General features: G+C 40.2%; 1 protein-coding gene across 3 annotated transcripts in view; it reads right to left on the reverse strand.

The window, feature by feature from the left end:
* Window positions 1-18,360, reverse strand: part of LOC118823362 (probable palmitoyltransferase ZDHHC14) — a 69,724-nt gene that overhangs the window by 18,434 nt on the left and 32,930 nt on the right. For all 3 annotated transcript variants that reach the window (XM_036592908.1, XM_036592909.1, XM_036592907.1), the window contains exons 4-8: window positions 13,276-13,434; window positions 10,946-11,083; window positions 8,097-8,145; window positions 3,589-3,691; window positions 2,029-2,138 (exon numbers count right to left, since the gene is read on the reverse strand). In XM_036592908.1, coding sequence (XP_036448801.1) covers window positions 2,029-2,138; window positions 3,589-3,691; window positions 8,097-8,145; window positions 10,946-11,083; window positions 13,276-13,434 — 559 coding nt within the window. The remainder of the gene's footprint in view (window positions 1-2,028; window positions 2,139-3,588; window positions 3,692-8,096; window positions 8,146-10,945; window positions 11,084-13,275; window positions 13,435-18,360) is intronic.

The raw sequence follows: 18,360 nt of genomic DNA on the forward strand, positions 1-18,360 counted from the left end.
GGGGGAAGGGGGGAAACCTGTCAGGCCAGGTCACCAACATGGTGGCCCTCTTGAATGCCGCGATCTTGGATTCAACTGCAGTTTTACAGGTGGGGAGGTAGGTGTGTGACACATCAAACTGGAAGAAAATTTCACCAGAAAATGTATCATTTTATATGGGTGTTTTCCTCACGTTTGAGACACCCTGTATATGTATTCATATACATATATGGGGGGCAGTCGTGAGCTGGAGGTTAGGGAACCAGTCTTGCGACCGGAAGGTCACTGGTTCGATCCCGTGAGCTGACAGGTCATGACTGAAGTGCCCTTGAGCAAGGCACCTAACCTCCAACTGCTCCACGGGCGCTGCGGATAGGGCTGCCCACCGCTCTGGGCAAGGGTGCTCACTGTCCCCTAGTGTGTGTTCACTAGCGCGTATGTGGGTGTTTCACTGCACACATGGGTTAAATGCGGAGGTGAATTTCCCTGTTGTGGGATTAATAAAAGGGTAACTTAATTTCGTGCTTGAAAATAATGAATTCAGTTTACAGCCTTTTAAATGCCATTTATACATCTCCCTAAAAACTGGTAACAGGGGGACAGAAAATGCTATACATTTCAAAATAAACAGCTCATACAGAATCTGATTTGAGGTGGGGAAATAACCTTCTCTAAAGGTTAAGCACTTATTTTGATAAATACTTTGTCAAAAAATAGTTTTGAGACATAAAATGGACCCACAAAAACTTACATGGAGCATTTATGATTGGTCAGAATTCTTACAGCCCACACTTTATAACATTTTCTTTTATAACATTTTCTTATTACTGCACTCTGAGTATCGCAAAGGCCAAAAATCACGATAAGAAGCAACAAATGATATACCATGCAGCCCAACTGCAGAGTACATTCTTCTGTACACAGAGTACAGAAAGGTCTATTAGTTTGCACTTAAAAAGCTTTCCAGCCATTCATCTTCACCCCACGTTCTGTGGACTATCTCTTAAGCTGTTAATGACCTTTAACTGATGTGTGACAGCTCAGCCGCTCACTCTTCAAGAACTTACGCTGTTAGGAAAAGAGAAGTGGTGTGCTGGAGTGGAGATAACAAGTGATAGGGACTATCTATGAACGAGTGTGCATAAAAAAGAAAAGCCCTCAGCAGCGCCTGTGATGGAGACATGAGCAGAGGCACGTACGTTTAGACTGTGAGCACCAAGTGGAAGTTAAAGTGGGCATCCTCGTTCTATCTCCCATATCAGAATACTGAAGTGGTCATTTGAGGCATTGACTGAAATCGTTCATTCAGCAGCCCCCCTTCTACAGCTCACCACAGAGATATAATATTTCTGTTAATAATAGCTTCAGTTTAAATCCACTATCAAAGAGTGATTCACAAGCATTAAGCATACGACAGGACAAAAAATAACCTTTGCACACAAACGTAAACTGAAACAGCTGAGAAAATGGTTCTGTCAGTCACTCTGAATCTAGATGAGCAAGACTGGCCTTGTTTAGTTTGCTGACAATGTTAAGAGGAGAAAATGGCAAGTCAACTCATTTCTCAACAAATGAGATAAGCAGCCAGATATGGGAGGTTTCTCATTAAAAGGAATGATGAAAGGGAGTCATTTGCTATGCGGAATGGAAAGGAGAAAGAGGGGGTTTGGGGCTGCTGGAAAATCTGATTTTGTAGTTATTTCTTAAACAAAAACTCAATAAATAGCTTGCACAGCTTTAGCGGAGGAACAAGGACATTAAAATCTGATCATTCAATTCATCCACTGGCCAATAATAACAGCCTACACTGCCATCCTGTAGAATTACTAGTATCTACAAAATCTCACTGATGAGGCACAAATAATTAGTTGCATGTTTTATATTCAGAGAAGCAGCCATCACTGAGAAAACCAAGAAGACTACTAAGAATTTTGGGAAAATTTGCACTGCACATCACTTAATTTGTTACTGAAATGGCCAAAAATAAAAATTACATTAATTCCTCCCCAGAGGAACCACAGCAGCTGCTTTTGAACACTTGTAACTCACCTGGGCGGAAGAGGACTGCAGAGGGCTGCACAGCAGTTTGTGAATATGTTTCCGTAGCTGTAAGGATTGTAGTTTTCTTTCCCTCTTTTTGACGACCATGATCCTTTTATCTAGGGAGAAGACACAAATTCAACTCATTTGAGAAGGAAAAGATAGCAATGAGAAAGACAGAACACTGAAAGCATGATAGTTTAAAATTAAACAGTGTGAGATTTTAAGATTATTATGTCTCTGTATATTCCACACTGCATCTTTTTAGAAGTTTTACAACAGCAAAATGTTTAGATGATCAAACACTTAACTTTTTGTATCTATCTATCTATCTATCTATCTATCTATCTCTATCTATATATATTTATTATATATATATATATCTCTATCTATCTATATATATATATATATATATATATATATATATATATATATATATATATATATATATATATATATACCTACTACTACGTATACATATATATAATATATATATATATATATATCATTGTTGTCCAAAGAAAACATCCAAAATATTACGTTACAGGAGAAAACAAATACATTCTGTTTTGTAACTTTTGTAACGTAAAGAGATTTTAAACTAAGTGATTTTGGAGAATTTCTATTGGCCCAATCATCATGAACTTTTCACACAATAATAAAGGCAGCTGCTGTGTTCAAATGATGTAGAAAAAAAAAAAAACAGAGAACAAAGACAATATAACAAACAGAAGTAACAACAAAAAACCAACAGTAACACTACACATAATACACACACACACACACACACACACACACACACACATACAGGTTGATTCAAACAGATTCATCCTATTTCAAAGTGCCATATTTTTACAACCGTGCGGCGCCGAGGAACCAATAACAATCCAATTGAAAGAGGGGGTCACAGAGTTTCTGACTGTCGCTGCAAGACACGCACCCTTCAGTCTGTGAGGAGATGCGACCCCTGAGCAGAAAGCGTTTTCACTTCAATAAGAGTGAATCCGTCATAACTGTGCAATATAATTTTCGTCGGCAGTGAACCTGCAACAGCTCAGAGCGTTCGGCGTTGATACCAACAGTTCCAAGAAAAAGGTTATTTATGTAAAGGAAAGAGCACAGGGTGACCTTGTGTTTTGGATGAAAATCAAGTATGGGATGAATTTGACTATGGCGTTGATGTTGTCCGTACAGCTGGACGAGGCCATATTGAGCACATTTAAAATTACATAAAAACCTATTAACTTTATGCTCACTTAAACCATTTGCAATTCACTGCATTGTTCTGTAATGATGTACAAGTGAAATAAATCATTTTGAAATCGGATGAATCTTTTTGAATCACCCTGTGTGTCTGTCTGTGTGTGTGTGTGTGTGTGTGTGTGTGTGTGTGTGTGTGTGTGTGTAAAAAACAATAAAACATACAGTGCCATTCAAAGGGACACATGAAATTCAGATGCATTCATCGTTCATCTGTGTGATAACTATTCTTCTTTTTGGGTTGTTTTCCTGCAGATTACAATAAAAGCACACAACACCAAGAGCATACAACAGGCAAATGTTACTTACATCTTCATTTGTGGTCTGATTGGATCCAATCAGGTAGGTGTGGAAACCAGAGAGTCCTACAATTGACCAAACAGAGAAAAAACACACCACGACCTCCAGCACAGTAAACAAGTGTCAAGGAAAGGACACATCACAACACAGGAGGCAAACTGCTGCTTAACCTCACAAATCTGCACTATGCCCTAATTATCACAGTATGATAGCTGTGCACACATACGCGCATTAGGAGGACAGAATGGACATGTGTGCACAGGCTGATAATCCCATGACTAACACATCGACCTGTGAAGCTGCCAGAGGCGGATTTCACGCCACTTTGCACCACACTTAACGTGCTACCAGCAGGGCCAGAAGATCACAGGGAGCTCCTCGTCCACTAGTGCTGACAAACTGTAACATCATTTTGAAAACTACAACACAAGGATATGCAAAAAGACAAACCACTACCTCTGTTATTATAATGTCTCATAAGCGACATCCATAATTAAACCTCCCTCAAACAAATAATACAGGTTATACCTCCTTCCTATACTCTTAAAATCAAACATCTCTTGCTTGGATGTTTCTTGGCTTGGAAATTTTAGGATAAAGCTTTAATGGGTATAGAACCTCTACATTATACAGTCCAATGCAAAGTTTGGGCCCCCCAGTCAAATCATGTTTTGTTGATTTTTTAAGTGAAAAAAGTTATTACATCCTCTGTAATGTTGATGCACATTAACGGTTTATTTGCTTAATTTAACATATTAGAAAAAAATAAAGCATAAATGTGGCCTGTGTAAAAGTTATGGCACATTTTATATGTTGTGTTTCATTTTTTTCTGTGTTAAAAATACCTAAATTGTGCATTAAAATGCGCAACAAAACACTATTTAGTGTGTTTTGTGTGTATATTCAGTGTGTTCTCTGTAAAGGATGTGATGAAATAGTTTCACTTAGGAAATCAACAAAACACTAAACTTTAAAAGGTTCTTCACACTTGCACATCTCACCCATCCACTGAAACCTTCTTTAGGTAAACAGAAGTGGTTCTTCTACTGTAGGGTTGGGGAACTGAGGGCAAGAGTCCAGCAAAGTTTGCTGATTTCTCTGCTCTAACTCACCAACTAAACCTGGCAATTAAATGATGAGTTGAATCAGGTGCGCTTGAGCAGGAAAATCTGTGCAGGAATCCAGCCCATCAGCCCTGCAGTTCCCAATCCCTGTTCTATGGCATTTCTCCAAAGAATCTTTATTGGAATCTTTATTTTAAAAGTCTGCATTAATTGGTAATTCTATTGTCCATCCTCTCCCTGACACCTGAGAGTTTTCTGTTGATGACAGGTGGTGTTGGTGGGCAGGGGAGGCTCAACATGATATTACTGGTTAATACTATTCTCCCCGACTGCTGGTGGAGTAACCTAAAGTCAGTAGATGTTTGAGAGGCAGGGCAAAAGTTATTAAATTGTGATGGAAGATGACAGAAAATGACAAACTGTGCTTAATATGACAAGGGACAAGAACTTACTAACTAAAAGGTTCTGCTTGACTTTGAGGGTAACAGCAGAGTACTTGTATGTACACCCTTAGAGAGTGACTAAATTCTCCAACATATAAAAAAAAAATACAGAAAATACATGTTAAACTGAAAAGTCTCAATGTCTAAACATCACATTTTCCAGCATTCAGTGTGTCCACTCTTTAATTTTCATTACAGCTTCCATTCTTTTCAAGATACTTGCTTTCAGTTTTTCAAAGAAATCTGCAAGAATATTTCTCCACACCTCCAAAGTTCAGTCTAAGAAGTTGGTTGCAGTTTGCACAGTCCCATTTTCTCACTTTTTTTGAACTCCAATTTTGGAAACTCCCTTTTTTCCCCCCTATTTTCCTTTGACGTCCTTCTTCCTTATGCAAGTGGATTATCTTATATCTAATCTCCTTAGAAATATCTACTGAAAAATGAATAACATGTACTTCACTGGAAATTAAATAAATAAAGGGCAGTTCTGACTTTTGCACAGTACTGCATGACCCAATGGTACATATACTGAATTCAAGTCTTACTACCTTGTCAGCACTTTGCCTTTACTCTGTGTAATCTCCTATTTGGCCAAAATGAATATAATTACTTATTATTCAGATTCCTACAAAACTTTGTCTTTTATGACTGTTTACTCCTTGAAATAGATGCATTTTATTTTCTTTGTCAGACAGTCAACCCGCAGGAAACCGCTGACTGAACTCTGAGAACGATAAAAGACAAACTACACTCAAAATTCTAATACTACATAATCAAAACGACTAAGCGACTAAGCGACTTAAGTGAATGCAGTGTGCTCAATAAAGGAATACTTTAAGTGACACTTAGGACTTCTCTACAGTTTTGAATCTCAAGGACTTGACCTGACCATTATTCAATCAATCATAAAAGAAGAGACTGAAGAGATGTTATCGTTATGACCTGCTTTCTTCTGAATGCCGACTGCAGCGCTGGTTATGTTATCTGCTCGGTGACGATGGTTTCTTCCCTCAGCATGGAGCCCTTATCTGTCTCAGCTGTGGCATTTACTGCAGACACACACAGCCCTTATGCAGGCCATTTTAAATGCCCCACCTGTCAGATTATCCTGACCTACAGCACCACCACTTTGGAAAGGGTCTTTGGTGAAATCTGACAAGCAGTGTTGCATAATGGCAACACTCTTCTTTCTCTGTTAGTTTCATGCAGCTGTTAAGCCATGGAAACAGATGAAAATAGCTCTCCAACCAACACCAGTGGCAGAATGTTTTCATCCTCAGCATGACAGGAATTATACAGAGGAAAGATATCTGGCAAACACTCACATCTAATCCTTAAACTGATAACATTTTCCCACTGCTGATAAAAAAAAGAGGGTTGGGGAGCAGCACCTTGCGTGCTGCCTAAACCACACATGGGGCATGACTCTGCAGAGACAGCAGGCTGGCACAGAGATTCAGAGAGATAGATGAAGTTAGACGGCCAGGGAGAGGGAGAGAGGGAGACAGCTGAGGTGAGACCAGCTCTGCTGCTGGCATGGTGGGCTGTTCAAATACACTCTCAAAAATAAGTGTCAGAAAGGGTTCGCTGGAGGGATGCCACTGAAAAAACACTTATGGTTCCGTAAAGAACCTCACAATTGAGTGGTTTGTGTTGAGATTCTTAAAGAACCATCTACTGCAAGGTTCTTAAGCTTGCTTAAAGAGGAAATCCACCAATTTTTCAAAATTGATGTAAGCGATGTAAATAAGCTCATCCAGAGTGGTTGGATGTTACTTACAGAGTCAGAACTGTTCACAGTGGTGCCAGTGACAGGAACCAGACATTCAAACCGTTTAATCCTCAAGAAGCTACATCACAGAAAGTAAATGCTTATGAATGTGCTGTGTGATCCCTGTTTTACGATAGTTTTGAGATATGCTTTTGACCTGATTGGGCATATTTTTATCACACATGCAGGTCAGGGAGATCCATGCTGGGCTTCTAAGGCAGTAACCTTGCAAGTAGTTCTCAAAGAAAATGTACTTTTCTGGATTTACCACTATTTTGCTATTATCTAAAGTACATATAAAACACCGGAAAATGTAAAGATTCACTGACTGTCTTGTATAATAAATGAAATGGCTATATTTGCACTGTAGACATGCAACCCCTGGTTCCTATCCCCACCACTGTAAAGAAATCTGTAAAGAGCTGCCAAGTTTATTCTGCAATGAACCATTTCACATCAGACCACTCTGAAATACTTTATTTATATCTCAACCACTGAATTATGCAGCAATTTTGAAAAACCTGTGGAATCCCTTTAACGGTTTAAGAGGGTCTACTTTGAACACAATGTGGTACCGAATGAAAGTTTTGAATCTGCAATTTTGACAGAACGTATTTGCTTTTTTCACCGATATGTGATTGAAAAATATGCACACACACATTACAATATGCTTTTGTTATCAAGACGGGTGGGAAAAACAGTCGATTCTAAGATGCAATTCTCTTTCGTAAAATTCTGAATCAATTCTTGAAAAATGTCATAAACAGATGTTTCTATATTTTCTGACTTTACCTTAAGGTAAAGACATTATTGAGTAGGACACTTTGGCACCTCCAGGCTTGGAGGATGAAAAAGTGCAGGACATCGCTCATGCACACGTTTGCAGTGACAAACTGGTCAACATTTTGTGTATATGAAATAAAAGGCACGAAAACATAGCAAATGCTACCTGTTAGAGACAAATTTAGGAAAAAAATGATCAATCAGAAACAAAGATGCATACAGAGTCATTTAACAACTGCATCTTGGCACCTGGAATCAAAATCGGATCAAATCATGAGATTCCCATCCCCAGTTATCAATGCCAACAACTGATTCTGAAGGGTTAAACTTCGTGTAACTCCTTAAACAGACATGACAAATACAAAATGTGCACTACAGAGGTGAAGGGGCTGTCACACTCACTACTACAACAGCCAGTAAATCTAAATACAGGATCATTATGGCCAAAAAGGATATCTGGCAGGACTGTCTTTGAGTGCGGTGAGGAAGCCTTTTTTATGGGATTCTGTGAAGACAAGACAAGGTTCAGGTTAGGTTCGAGTCCATTCTTCAGAATGCACATTAAGCCCATTCAAAATATTTTTTCTTTTCCGCTACGCCCACAACCTCAGTTTCTCCCTACGCAGAGAGATTAAACTGAATGGAACACCATTCACAGGGGCCAAGTACCCTGGGACAACAAGGGCAGCCAGAGAGGGATGAGACCTGCTCTAATAAGCTATGATTCAGATGTTGAAAGTCAGGGCACAGGTGTTCTACAGTGGCACAGTGCCAGAAAGCACAGCGTGGGAGATATTACAGTAGGGCCTAATCACCTGATCCTCCATCAGCCCTCTGCCTCTCTGCTGTAAGCTAGTTGTAAAGCAGGCAGCGAGTGAGCAAGTGGTAAAATCGTCCCAAAAGCAGGGCCACCAGAGATGTCATCGCTATTTCAGCCTAACAAAGCTCAAGCTAATCAGACAAGCTTTATTTGTGGAGCAACAGCCTTTGAGTGCAGTGCAGAGCAATGAAACAAACAAATACGCAAATAAGCCAGGCTACAGAGCAGTCTCTTTGTGTGCCTATCAAAGGTACTGCGGGTGCTTATTAGTGCCCTCTGTGAAGCTCTAACACAGTCGACGGCTGATGCCTGATGCAGTCCGCATCAAGTCACAATTGATGGAATAAGAAAGGAATGGAAGCTAATTCGGAGAGGCTTGCTATATTGCACGGGGCTTTAATTAAAACTCAATAAGGTCCAGTTAGAGAAAATGTCCTCAAGCAAAGGTCCAGAACATCATAATGTCTAACTTGCATCATGATTCAGTGCCATATACTGTTTACTGAAGTAGCCTAGTAGGTATATCAACATCTTATACAGTCAACAACTGAATGTCAAATCAAATAAAGTACAATTCAGTCATATTCAACAACATTTATTGTCAGTTTTCTCGTTTTAGAGCACGCCATGTGAAATAACTTCACTCTGACTCACTTTCTTCTCTGACTGCTGTGCCTCGCCTCGTCCCTCCCTCGTCACTCACTCAAGTCTCAGTGCTCATCGTAATGCACTGGTCTGATTGGCTGAAGAGTCATGTATGATATTTACAACGCATGCGGTTGGTCTGTGAGCCTCCCGGGCCGCTAAAGCTACCGTAAAGGCTTGAAAAGTTACACCGATTAAAATAGGACCACCCCATCGAAATTAAATATTTCTCCATAGTTTATCAGTTATAGGCTCAGGTCCACACAGGACAGCGTCTGGGTCCAGACTCAGACCGCGGCCCGCCTATTAGTGACCTCTGCTCTATTGCATCACTTTGGCCTTACTGATTTCCATTTCTGCTCTCATCTTTTTTTATGACCCCGACATGCTTTCAGAAGCAACCTCAGAATCAACCTAGTGAGGTTTTGACGGGTTATCTTACCTGAGATTACCATCAAGAAACAGTAAACAGGGAGTGAAGCTCAACAGCACGGTGAAAGTGAAAATGCAAATACACAGCAGACACTGGTGTCTGTGTTCAGTTGATTTACTGCTGTTAGGGAAAAGCTAGACTCTTGGACGATTAAATGAAAGGGATGCTAAATTTTACATTTGTCTATCTAACTAAGTAAACTAGATTCTAGCTATACAATAATCACTGTGCTACTGAGAAACAGCATGGGCATCAAACTTACATGTACCAGCCATGACAAGGCAGAAGTTCACCCTGCTGTAATCTAGCACAGACACAATTGTGCTTAAACTGTTTTACAATTTTTTTGCAATACAGTGTACATTTGAGATAATATAGTTTACATTGTAGTCTCAGCACAGAAGTATAATATTGCCTACATCAGGGCTGTGGACTGTGGGCTAAAGTTGTCCCGTGAGGACGTTTGACTCGTAACGTGAATGTCTGGGAACAACCATGAGAAATCTGGACCAAATGTGGGTGGGATGATACACTTACTGGGGAGGGAACAAACTGAGTGTGAAATTTCTAAACCAACCCGATGCCTTGTGATGGCAGAGCTCAAAATAGGGGTGTGACGGTGCGCTTTCAACACTGACTGACTGACTGACTAGCCTGTCGCTGGCCTAAGCTAACATGGCTGAAAACAACCCCCAATTAATCATGCTGATGTCTGTCACTTGTGTAGAGAACACATTACATGAGCCCTGTAAGCTAGACAGTATTTGACTAGCTAGCTTGTGTTGCTTGCCTTATCAATTATACAACGGACGCTTAAAAAAAAAACACATTGGAAAACATGGACTAGAAAAATTTGAGGGCAGATTTTAGGTGTTTACCCTGGGGTACTGTGGATTTTGCCACAATTCAGCACCAAATGTTTACCATGTTGTCCTTAGACATGTTGTCTGGCCCCGTGAGACCACCCTAAGCAGTGATAGCAGTAGAAGTACTAGCAGTAAGTAGTAGTAGTAATACAAGCAGTAGGAGTAGTAGTACTAACTGTAGATGTACTAGCAGTATAAAGAATTAAAATTCATTCTGCAAAATCCCAGCACAGCCTGTTCAGCCAGTTATCAAGGATTTGAAACACCAATCATCTGTAATTGTGAGAAAACCACACAATCATTGTAATCAGTCGCAAAGTCCAACGGCAACTGCAAAACCCGCCCTGCATTTAGAGTCTACACTGTCATCCTCTCTTCCGAAAAACAGAACAGACCATCCCTGGCTGTTCACACAGAGAGATGGACTCTGGCCAGGCCGAACTCATTACGCCCACATCACAGTTTGCCCCGCTGACGGGACAGACACAACAGGAGGGAGGAGCACTCCAGCACTGGACTGGAGATGGCCCTGTCCACTTACGCATGATTACGTGTGTGATGACGAAGGCAAAGATGAAGATGGTCAGGAAGGATAGCGACAGGATGAACATGTAGAAGAACCGGTAGTTTCTCTTTCCAACGCAGTTGCCCACCCAGGGACAGTGATGGTCAAATCGCTCTGCAGAGATCAAAAGATTCAATGTTAAAGTAAGTCAGATGAAGGGTCAGTTTCCCACACCCATATTAAGCCTAAGCATGGACTAAAAAGGATTGTCACAATTTAGTTCAAGACTAGACTTGAATCCATGTCTGGGAAATGGCTGTTTCAGTTTTTTTCCTCATTTATTGCAGCCAGAAAATGCATTCACTAAATGGGTGATTGCACAATTCGGGTGCCACTTGCGTCCCACTGATATTACATATACAAATATGTATGTAAAGTAAAAAGTGCAAGACAACACAGGTAAAGTGTCCTTCTCAACAACCTGTGTGCTTTGTTTCACATAAATAACTTGAAACATTAATAAAATCTCCAGCACCAATTTTTTGTCCTGTACCAGCCCATGATAATTACACTTTACCATGAAATATAATTGTTAGAATACAATGGATTTTTTTTATTTTTCCCCAATTTTCTCCCCAATTTAGTCATTTCCAATTCCACCCACTGGTTAGGACTCCCCCAATCACACAATACCACCAGCGCTAGGAGGGCGAAGGCTAACACAGGCTTCTTCCGAGTCCTGCGAAGTGCCACGGCATCTCTTCGAACTGCTGCTCACGCAACGTCACTGGAAGCTGAACATGCTCGGAGGAAAGCACCAACCACCAGATCTGCCACGTAGGCTAACAAAGTCTGCGCTGACTAGCATCCTACCCACCCAGAGAGAGCGAGGCCAATTCTGCTCTCTTGGACTCCCGGCCACAGATGGCTGTAGCATCACCAGGGATCGAACCCGCGATCTCCTGATGACAGGGCCAGCGCTTAGACGGTTGCACCACTCGGGAGCCCGAAAATGTTATCATTGTTGCATTAAATGTATGAATCCATTTAACATCTCCTTAGATGTTCATAAGAGCCTTTATAGGCTATGAAAAACGTACAAGTTAGTAACGTCCCTCAACTTTTACTCAACACAGCCACACCTATAAAATATCTGAAAGATTCCCAAATTTTCAACTGGATCATCTGATCATCTGAATTTCCTGAAGATTATGAGAAGAAAAATAAATTACATTAGTAATTAAATGTACATCAGTACAATATATATGTTCTTAAGGTGCTCATGCCACAGTACAGTATGAATGTTCCAGTTAACAGTATTCAACTTCATTCTATTGAAAAATTAGATACTGTTCCTGAGATTTTTTGAGTGGTTAAATGTGTTCTCTCAGATTTAATATTGAAAAGTGATTTAAGAAATCAGGCTATGTTTTCTTTCTAAGACTTACAAGAGCTAACTGGCACGCCAACTGTGGAATCACAAACAGTTCATATAAGTAACAAGGACATTGACTAAATCAGTGTTCAAATCTGAAGATGAACTGGAAAAAAAAGACGAAGTGAAAAAGATCTGAGCTGAATGAGTGAATACAGGGCCTTGGACTGCTGAGCAGACACAGTAATTCAAATCAGGGGTGTAATTAGAGACGTTCTGATGCTTAACGATTTAAATGTACTGATTCAACTGCACTGACGCACGTAATGTTAAAAGTGATTATAATCAATTACAGCAATATTCAATAAGTACATGCTCATTTTTAAAATTTTTATTATTTTAACATTTTAATAAATGTTAAAATGCTGTATTGTTTTTATTATCGTCTGTATTTCACTACTAGGTCTTCCAGTTTGATTTGTGTATTCTGAGTACTTTTCAAAACAAAAAAATAACAGAATAATCAAATTGTGGGAAAATTTGATTCGGCTTTGAATCATTTCCCAAAAAAATCATGAACAAATCAAATAATTGTATGGTCGTAGATTTACATCCATACAAACAAACGATGCCTGTCAACAACAACAACAACAACAACAAGAACAACAACAACAACAATAGTAATTATAATAATAATAATAATAATAATAATGATAATAATGATAATAATAATAGAGTAATGGAGAAATCTGAAAAGGAAACTGTTGAGTGAGGAAGGAAGAAAGCCCAAAAAAGGAGTAAACTCCACTTCCTCTGAGACCAAAAGTGACATGGAGACAGGAAGGCAATTTATAGGAGTAAATCTAACACCTGTAGCCTCATACTGACGTGTAAAATGTGAGGGTTCCTAAATATAGTTTTTGCACATGCCCATCCAAGACCTGCATTACTCAGCATCACACGTAGCAAGTACACCAAGATACCAACTCACCCACACAGTTATCACAAAGGCTGCAGTGAGAGGCACGCGGCGGTCTGAAGATTTTGCAGGTGAAACAGTACTTGAGCTTCACGGTCTGCCCATTAATCGTGATCTCTTTCGTCCTCGGGGGAGGTCTGTATCCTGTAGAGCTGGAGCCATTGGCAATGTCTGTTAGGGAGATGAAAACAAGTGTTACGTCGCTGTAGGAAGACGTTCGTGTTCTGCTTCAAGGCAGAAGGAGGCACAGCTGTTAGAGAGAGGAAACTTTTGGAAATGCCTTTGAAGTCTGCCCCGGTCTGGGCTCCTCCGTACAAGCTGTGCTGAGTAAGCTAGCAGTCAGGGCCATGAGATATCTTCCCCAAAATCACACGCCAAGACAAACAGCCAGTCAAGAAACAAAGACACAGACCTGGCGTGTCTCATTCAACATGCTCAAATAGTGAGACTTGAGTTGTATTTTGGAAATTGTTCTACACGACTGCAAGGGGAACACAGCTAAACAAAACATGTTTGGAATTACAGCTCTGCACTCCACTCTGTAATTACAAACGCAATCACGTTCCAAGTTGGCCTGGACACTGTTGGGTACAATTCTGTTATGTAACCAAACACTCAAAAGTTGCACACAAGCATGCAAAGCAAGTTTGCTGTAATTTGTAGCTGTATTTAATTATAATCCTCAAACACAGAACATTACAACAAAGAATGTACTCTGAGCTCACCAACTACACTGCCTGGCCAAAAAAAGGCCTAATATTTAGTTGGGCCACCTTTGATTGCCTTTGATTATAGCAGCATTCGCCATGGCATGCCAACGAAACCTTGTATCTCCATTTTTGTCATTTTTCAGGTTTTGGCATTATCTGAAAGTATTTTTTTGGCTTTTCATTGTGTGTAAATTTCATGATGAATGAACCAAAAGAACTGACCCAAAATTACTTGGAAAAAATTCTGGTTCTATTGACTTACATTAAAAGTAAAGTACGTTTTTCCTTCTCCTGTAAAGTTACCATTTTGGAGATACGAGGTTTTGTTCCGGCAACAGCGATATGCAACGTCACAACATTTATTTCCGTTCAGGGTCGCATTCATTTCTGGCCGAGATCTAGTAGTGACGATGGGAGAGTCAGACCACTCTGTAAAGTCTTCTCCAGCACATTCCAAAGACTTTCAATGGGGTTAAAGTCAGGACTCATGTGTGAAAATGTGAACCAGTCTTTCACAATTGAGCCCAGCGAATCTTGACGTTGTCATCCTGGAATATGTGTGTGTCATCAGGGAAGAACAATATCCACTGATGGAATAACCTGGTCATTCAGAACACTCAGGTAGTCCGTTGACTTCATTTTATTGCCACATAATGTTGCTGAGCCTACATCTGACCAACTGAAGCAACCCCAGGTCCTAACACTGACCCCAGAGGCTTGTACAGCAGGCAATATGCATGACGGGTGCATCGCTTCATGCGCTTCCCTTCTTACCCTGACGCTCCTATCGCTCTGGAATAGGATAAATCTAGACTCATCAGATGACATGACCTTTTCGCATTGCTCCTCTAATCTTCATGCTCCCTAGCAAAATGAAGACTTTTTTCCCTCCAATTAGCCTCACTAACAAGTGGCCACACAGCTGCTGAGTCCCAATCTTGTGAGTTCACGCTGCATTGTGCATGTGGAAATGCTCTTACTTTCATATTAAACATAGCCATGAGTTCTACTGTCAATTTTTTTACGATACGACTTCACTGAGCGTTTATGCGATCTCCAATCACGGTCATTTCTTCTGCAAAATTGACCGTTTACCACCAACCTTCTAGGTTTTAATGAAGTGCTGGACAGTTCTTAACCCAAGTCCAGTGATATCAGCAATCATATTTTTTGCTTGATGCAGGCCAATAACCTGACCCTTCTGAAACACAGTAACATCTTTTCCACGACCACGAGATACGTCTTCCGATATACTTCCGAGCCACTCCCTGCCTCAGCTAGGGTTAAAATAATTGCTGCCAGCTGAAACATATTAATCACTGCAGTAATTACCCAATCAAATGTTCTTAAGTATTTGCTAATTTAAATTCAAAAGGCAGTGTATCTTATTGTGTGGATAAATACAGTGTCCTTTAGAAGTTCTGGTGTAGTGAAAATGTGCCATAACTAGTACCTTCCAAAGGTCCAGAAGAGGCAGCACTGAAGAACTATACAGGCGGCATTAGTTTTATATGAGCAGGTGGTGAAACATAATCATTACTGGTGCTTCTCAGTGAATGTACGGTAATGCTTTATAGCAACTACATGCAGATAAAGCATTCTCAGCAGATTTATGAACTGTACAATAACACTCCAGTACAATCGCATACTCATTTTGAAAGGTTTATTAATCCTCAAGGCAGTGTTGCTTTGAGCATCCTTGGAGTTTCAGTTTGGATGTAATGCTGGTTCAAAAAGTTTAAACTTGCAATACTTCTTGAGATTTTCTGGTGTGAAATGTTTTGAACGCATGCACGTTTCTAAGTACATCTTGTGGAAATGGTACGTTTCGACGCAGTTCGGGTTACCTATAGCGGCAGCTTTTTAACTGTTACTTAGTGTGTGATGAAGGACGGCTTTTCTATGGTGTCCCCTGAGTCATATCAAAACAACATTAGTGATGCAAACTGAAACTGAGAACACAACGGCATTAAAGGAGAACGCAAACAAAAACACAAAGCAAACGCAAATACTAAATTCAGAATGCAAATACAAAAAGAGAGAAAGCAAATAAAAAAAGTGAGTATGCAAATATAAAAGAGAAAACACAAATACATTAAAAGAAACAAAGCATTTAAAAAACACTGCATTTGTAGAAAAGATAAAAACTCAGCACTGAAACATTATGAGACAAACTTTAGACTTTACTGAAGATTCCACAGCTAACTGATCTTCAAACACGTACATGTCCTACACATGAAAAGCATCGACTCCTAGTGGTCAGCAGCATTTCCGGTGTGAGTGACCCTCAAATGCAGCAATTAATGTTTTTCATTTTAGTTAATGCTGTTATGTTGTGCATTCACCCTTAACACTGTTGTGTTCTCAGCTTTCGTTTGCTTTGATATGACTTACTAATGTTTCAGTGCTGTTTTTATTTTTTCTACAAATGCAGCATTTTTTAAATGCTTCATTTCTGGTAATGTATTTGCCTTCGCGTTCTCCCTTAATGCTGTTGCGTTCTCAGCTATTGTTTGCTACGCAAATGTTGTTGTGACGTGACTCGGCAGGCCACTGTACTTTTCTTTCAGTACATGTTGCCATATTGACTGACTCTGACTAAAACACTTAATAATTCCACAAAATAGGTAGATCCTTACTGAAGCTGCAACTTACTAAATGACTTGTGGAAGGCGAAGGGGGATGGTCATGCCCATTCAGTGCCAATATAGCCATGCCACCAACCGGGAGATGTAGAAATCAAACTTTGAAGGGTTTTGAAATAAAAGTGTCACAATTTTTGCTCTAACATTTCTTTAGAGGGCTGGAAAATTGAGCAAGACTATATGACAGTGCGTCTGGTCTTCTCTTCGCTCTTTTCTCCCCACTGTTTCATTTTTCATTCAGACACTGACAGTGAACTCAGAAACATGTATTTTGAGGTTTTTCTTTCAGACTGTAGCAATTTCAAGTGCACCACCGACCACCAAGGACCCGGCGGAGTAGAAATACGTCAAATGTTCATGAACTCCAATCAAATTACATTAGACTTTAATTACTGTTAGCAAAAACTTCAACTGGACAACACTGACCATTCCTTGCCCATGCACTGATCTTGGAATCGAAACACAAAGTAGCAAAGTACCATGGGAGATTAAATATAATAAGCAAATGTTCATTCCACAGGCAACCAATAAACAACCAAAATCAAATGAACAGTTTCTCCATAACCATCTAACTACTTTCACAGTGGAGCCACAAATCTTCTATATAACATCATGACCACCGATAAAATCCTACAGCACCATAAACTCTACAGATGCTACTGGTTATGTCGCTTTATCCACTCCATTAACCATGTCTGTAATATTAGTTTTATTTTTCACAGCCGTATGTTTTATACTGGGACAACAAAACGTCATTGACGCCGAGGTAGAACGAGAAGGTTTTTATAAGCTCTCTACGCAGGCGTGTGACTGGAACGCAGCATGTGGGCTGGTTATATAGAGAGAGTGAGAGAGCGAGGCGGGGGAGAAGGGAATGTAGGTGTTAAATGGAGATTAAAGTAAATTGAGTATATGGGTAGCCTTTCTTTACATGTCCAACATGATCAATGCATGCTTCATTCTTTCTTTATCTCTAATGCTCGCTCTCTCCCTCTCTCTCTCTCTCGCTCGCTCTGTCCCTTTTCTTCCACCTCTGCTGTCAGAGCCCAACCTGTAGCCAGAGACTGCGTGGGAAGTGCATCAGTAACAGCAGTTCCTAGCAAAGAAAGACGAAAAAGGAAGATGGCATTCACCATCAATGATTACCAACAGATATTAAGCCTACAATCAATTCTGAAGACAAAAAAAAACAGGTGCTTTTGGCTACGTTCACCCAGCAGGTAAAGAGTGGCCCAAATCTGATTTTCTCACCAAATCTGATTTTTTGTTTGGCTGTACACATTATCTGAATGTGACATGTATGCAACATTAGTGTGAACAGATCAGCTTCTAAACTGACCCACATGCGCAAAAGAAAAATGCTTCACGTTGCTTCAAATGGCTCATCCAGAGGTGAACAATCACAACTGCCAACAAACACCAGTTGCTACCAGAACTTTCAGTTTTATCTTTGCCAGCATCACAGGAGCCATCATGAAGTTCCGATGGCTGACAGCTGGGCTCATCACCCAGAATGTGTTCAAGCTCGCAGTAAAAAAAAAAAGGCATGTTATTTGGCCACGGTCACTTCTTTGGTTCGCATCCTTGGATTCTTTAAACTTGGCTTTCAGACTTTTAACTGTTCTCTGAAGCTGCAGCCTCGTTCTCCTCTGGCCGCGTTCGGACATTTCTTTCAAAACCGCTTCGAACACTGAGCGGTTGCAATGAGTCTCTTATAATTTTTTAGTACAGAAACATCAGCC

The sequence above is a fragment of the Colossoma macropomum genome, unplaced genomic scaffold (assembly GCF_904425465.1).
Source record: "Colossoma macropomum unplaced genomic scaffold, Colossoma_macropomum, whole genome shotgun sequence".
In the NCBI taxonomy this organism is placed as follows: Eukaryota; Metazoa; Chordata; class Actinopteri; order Characiformes; family Serrasalmidae; genus Colossoma; species Colossoma macropomum.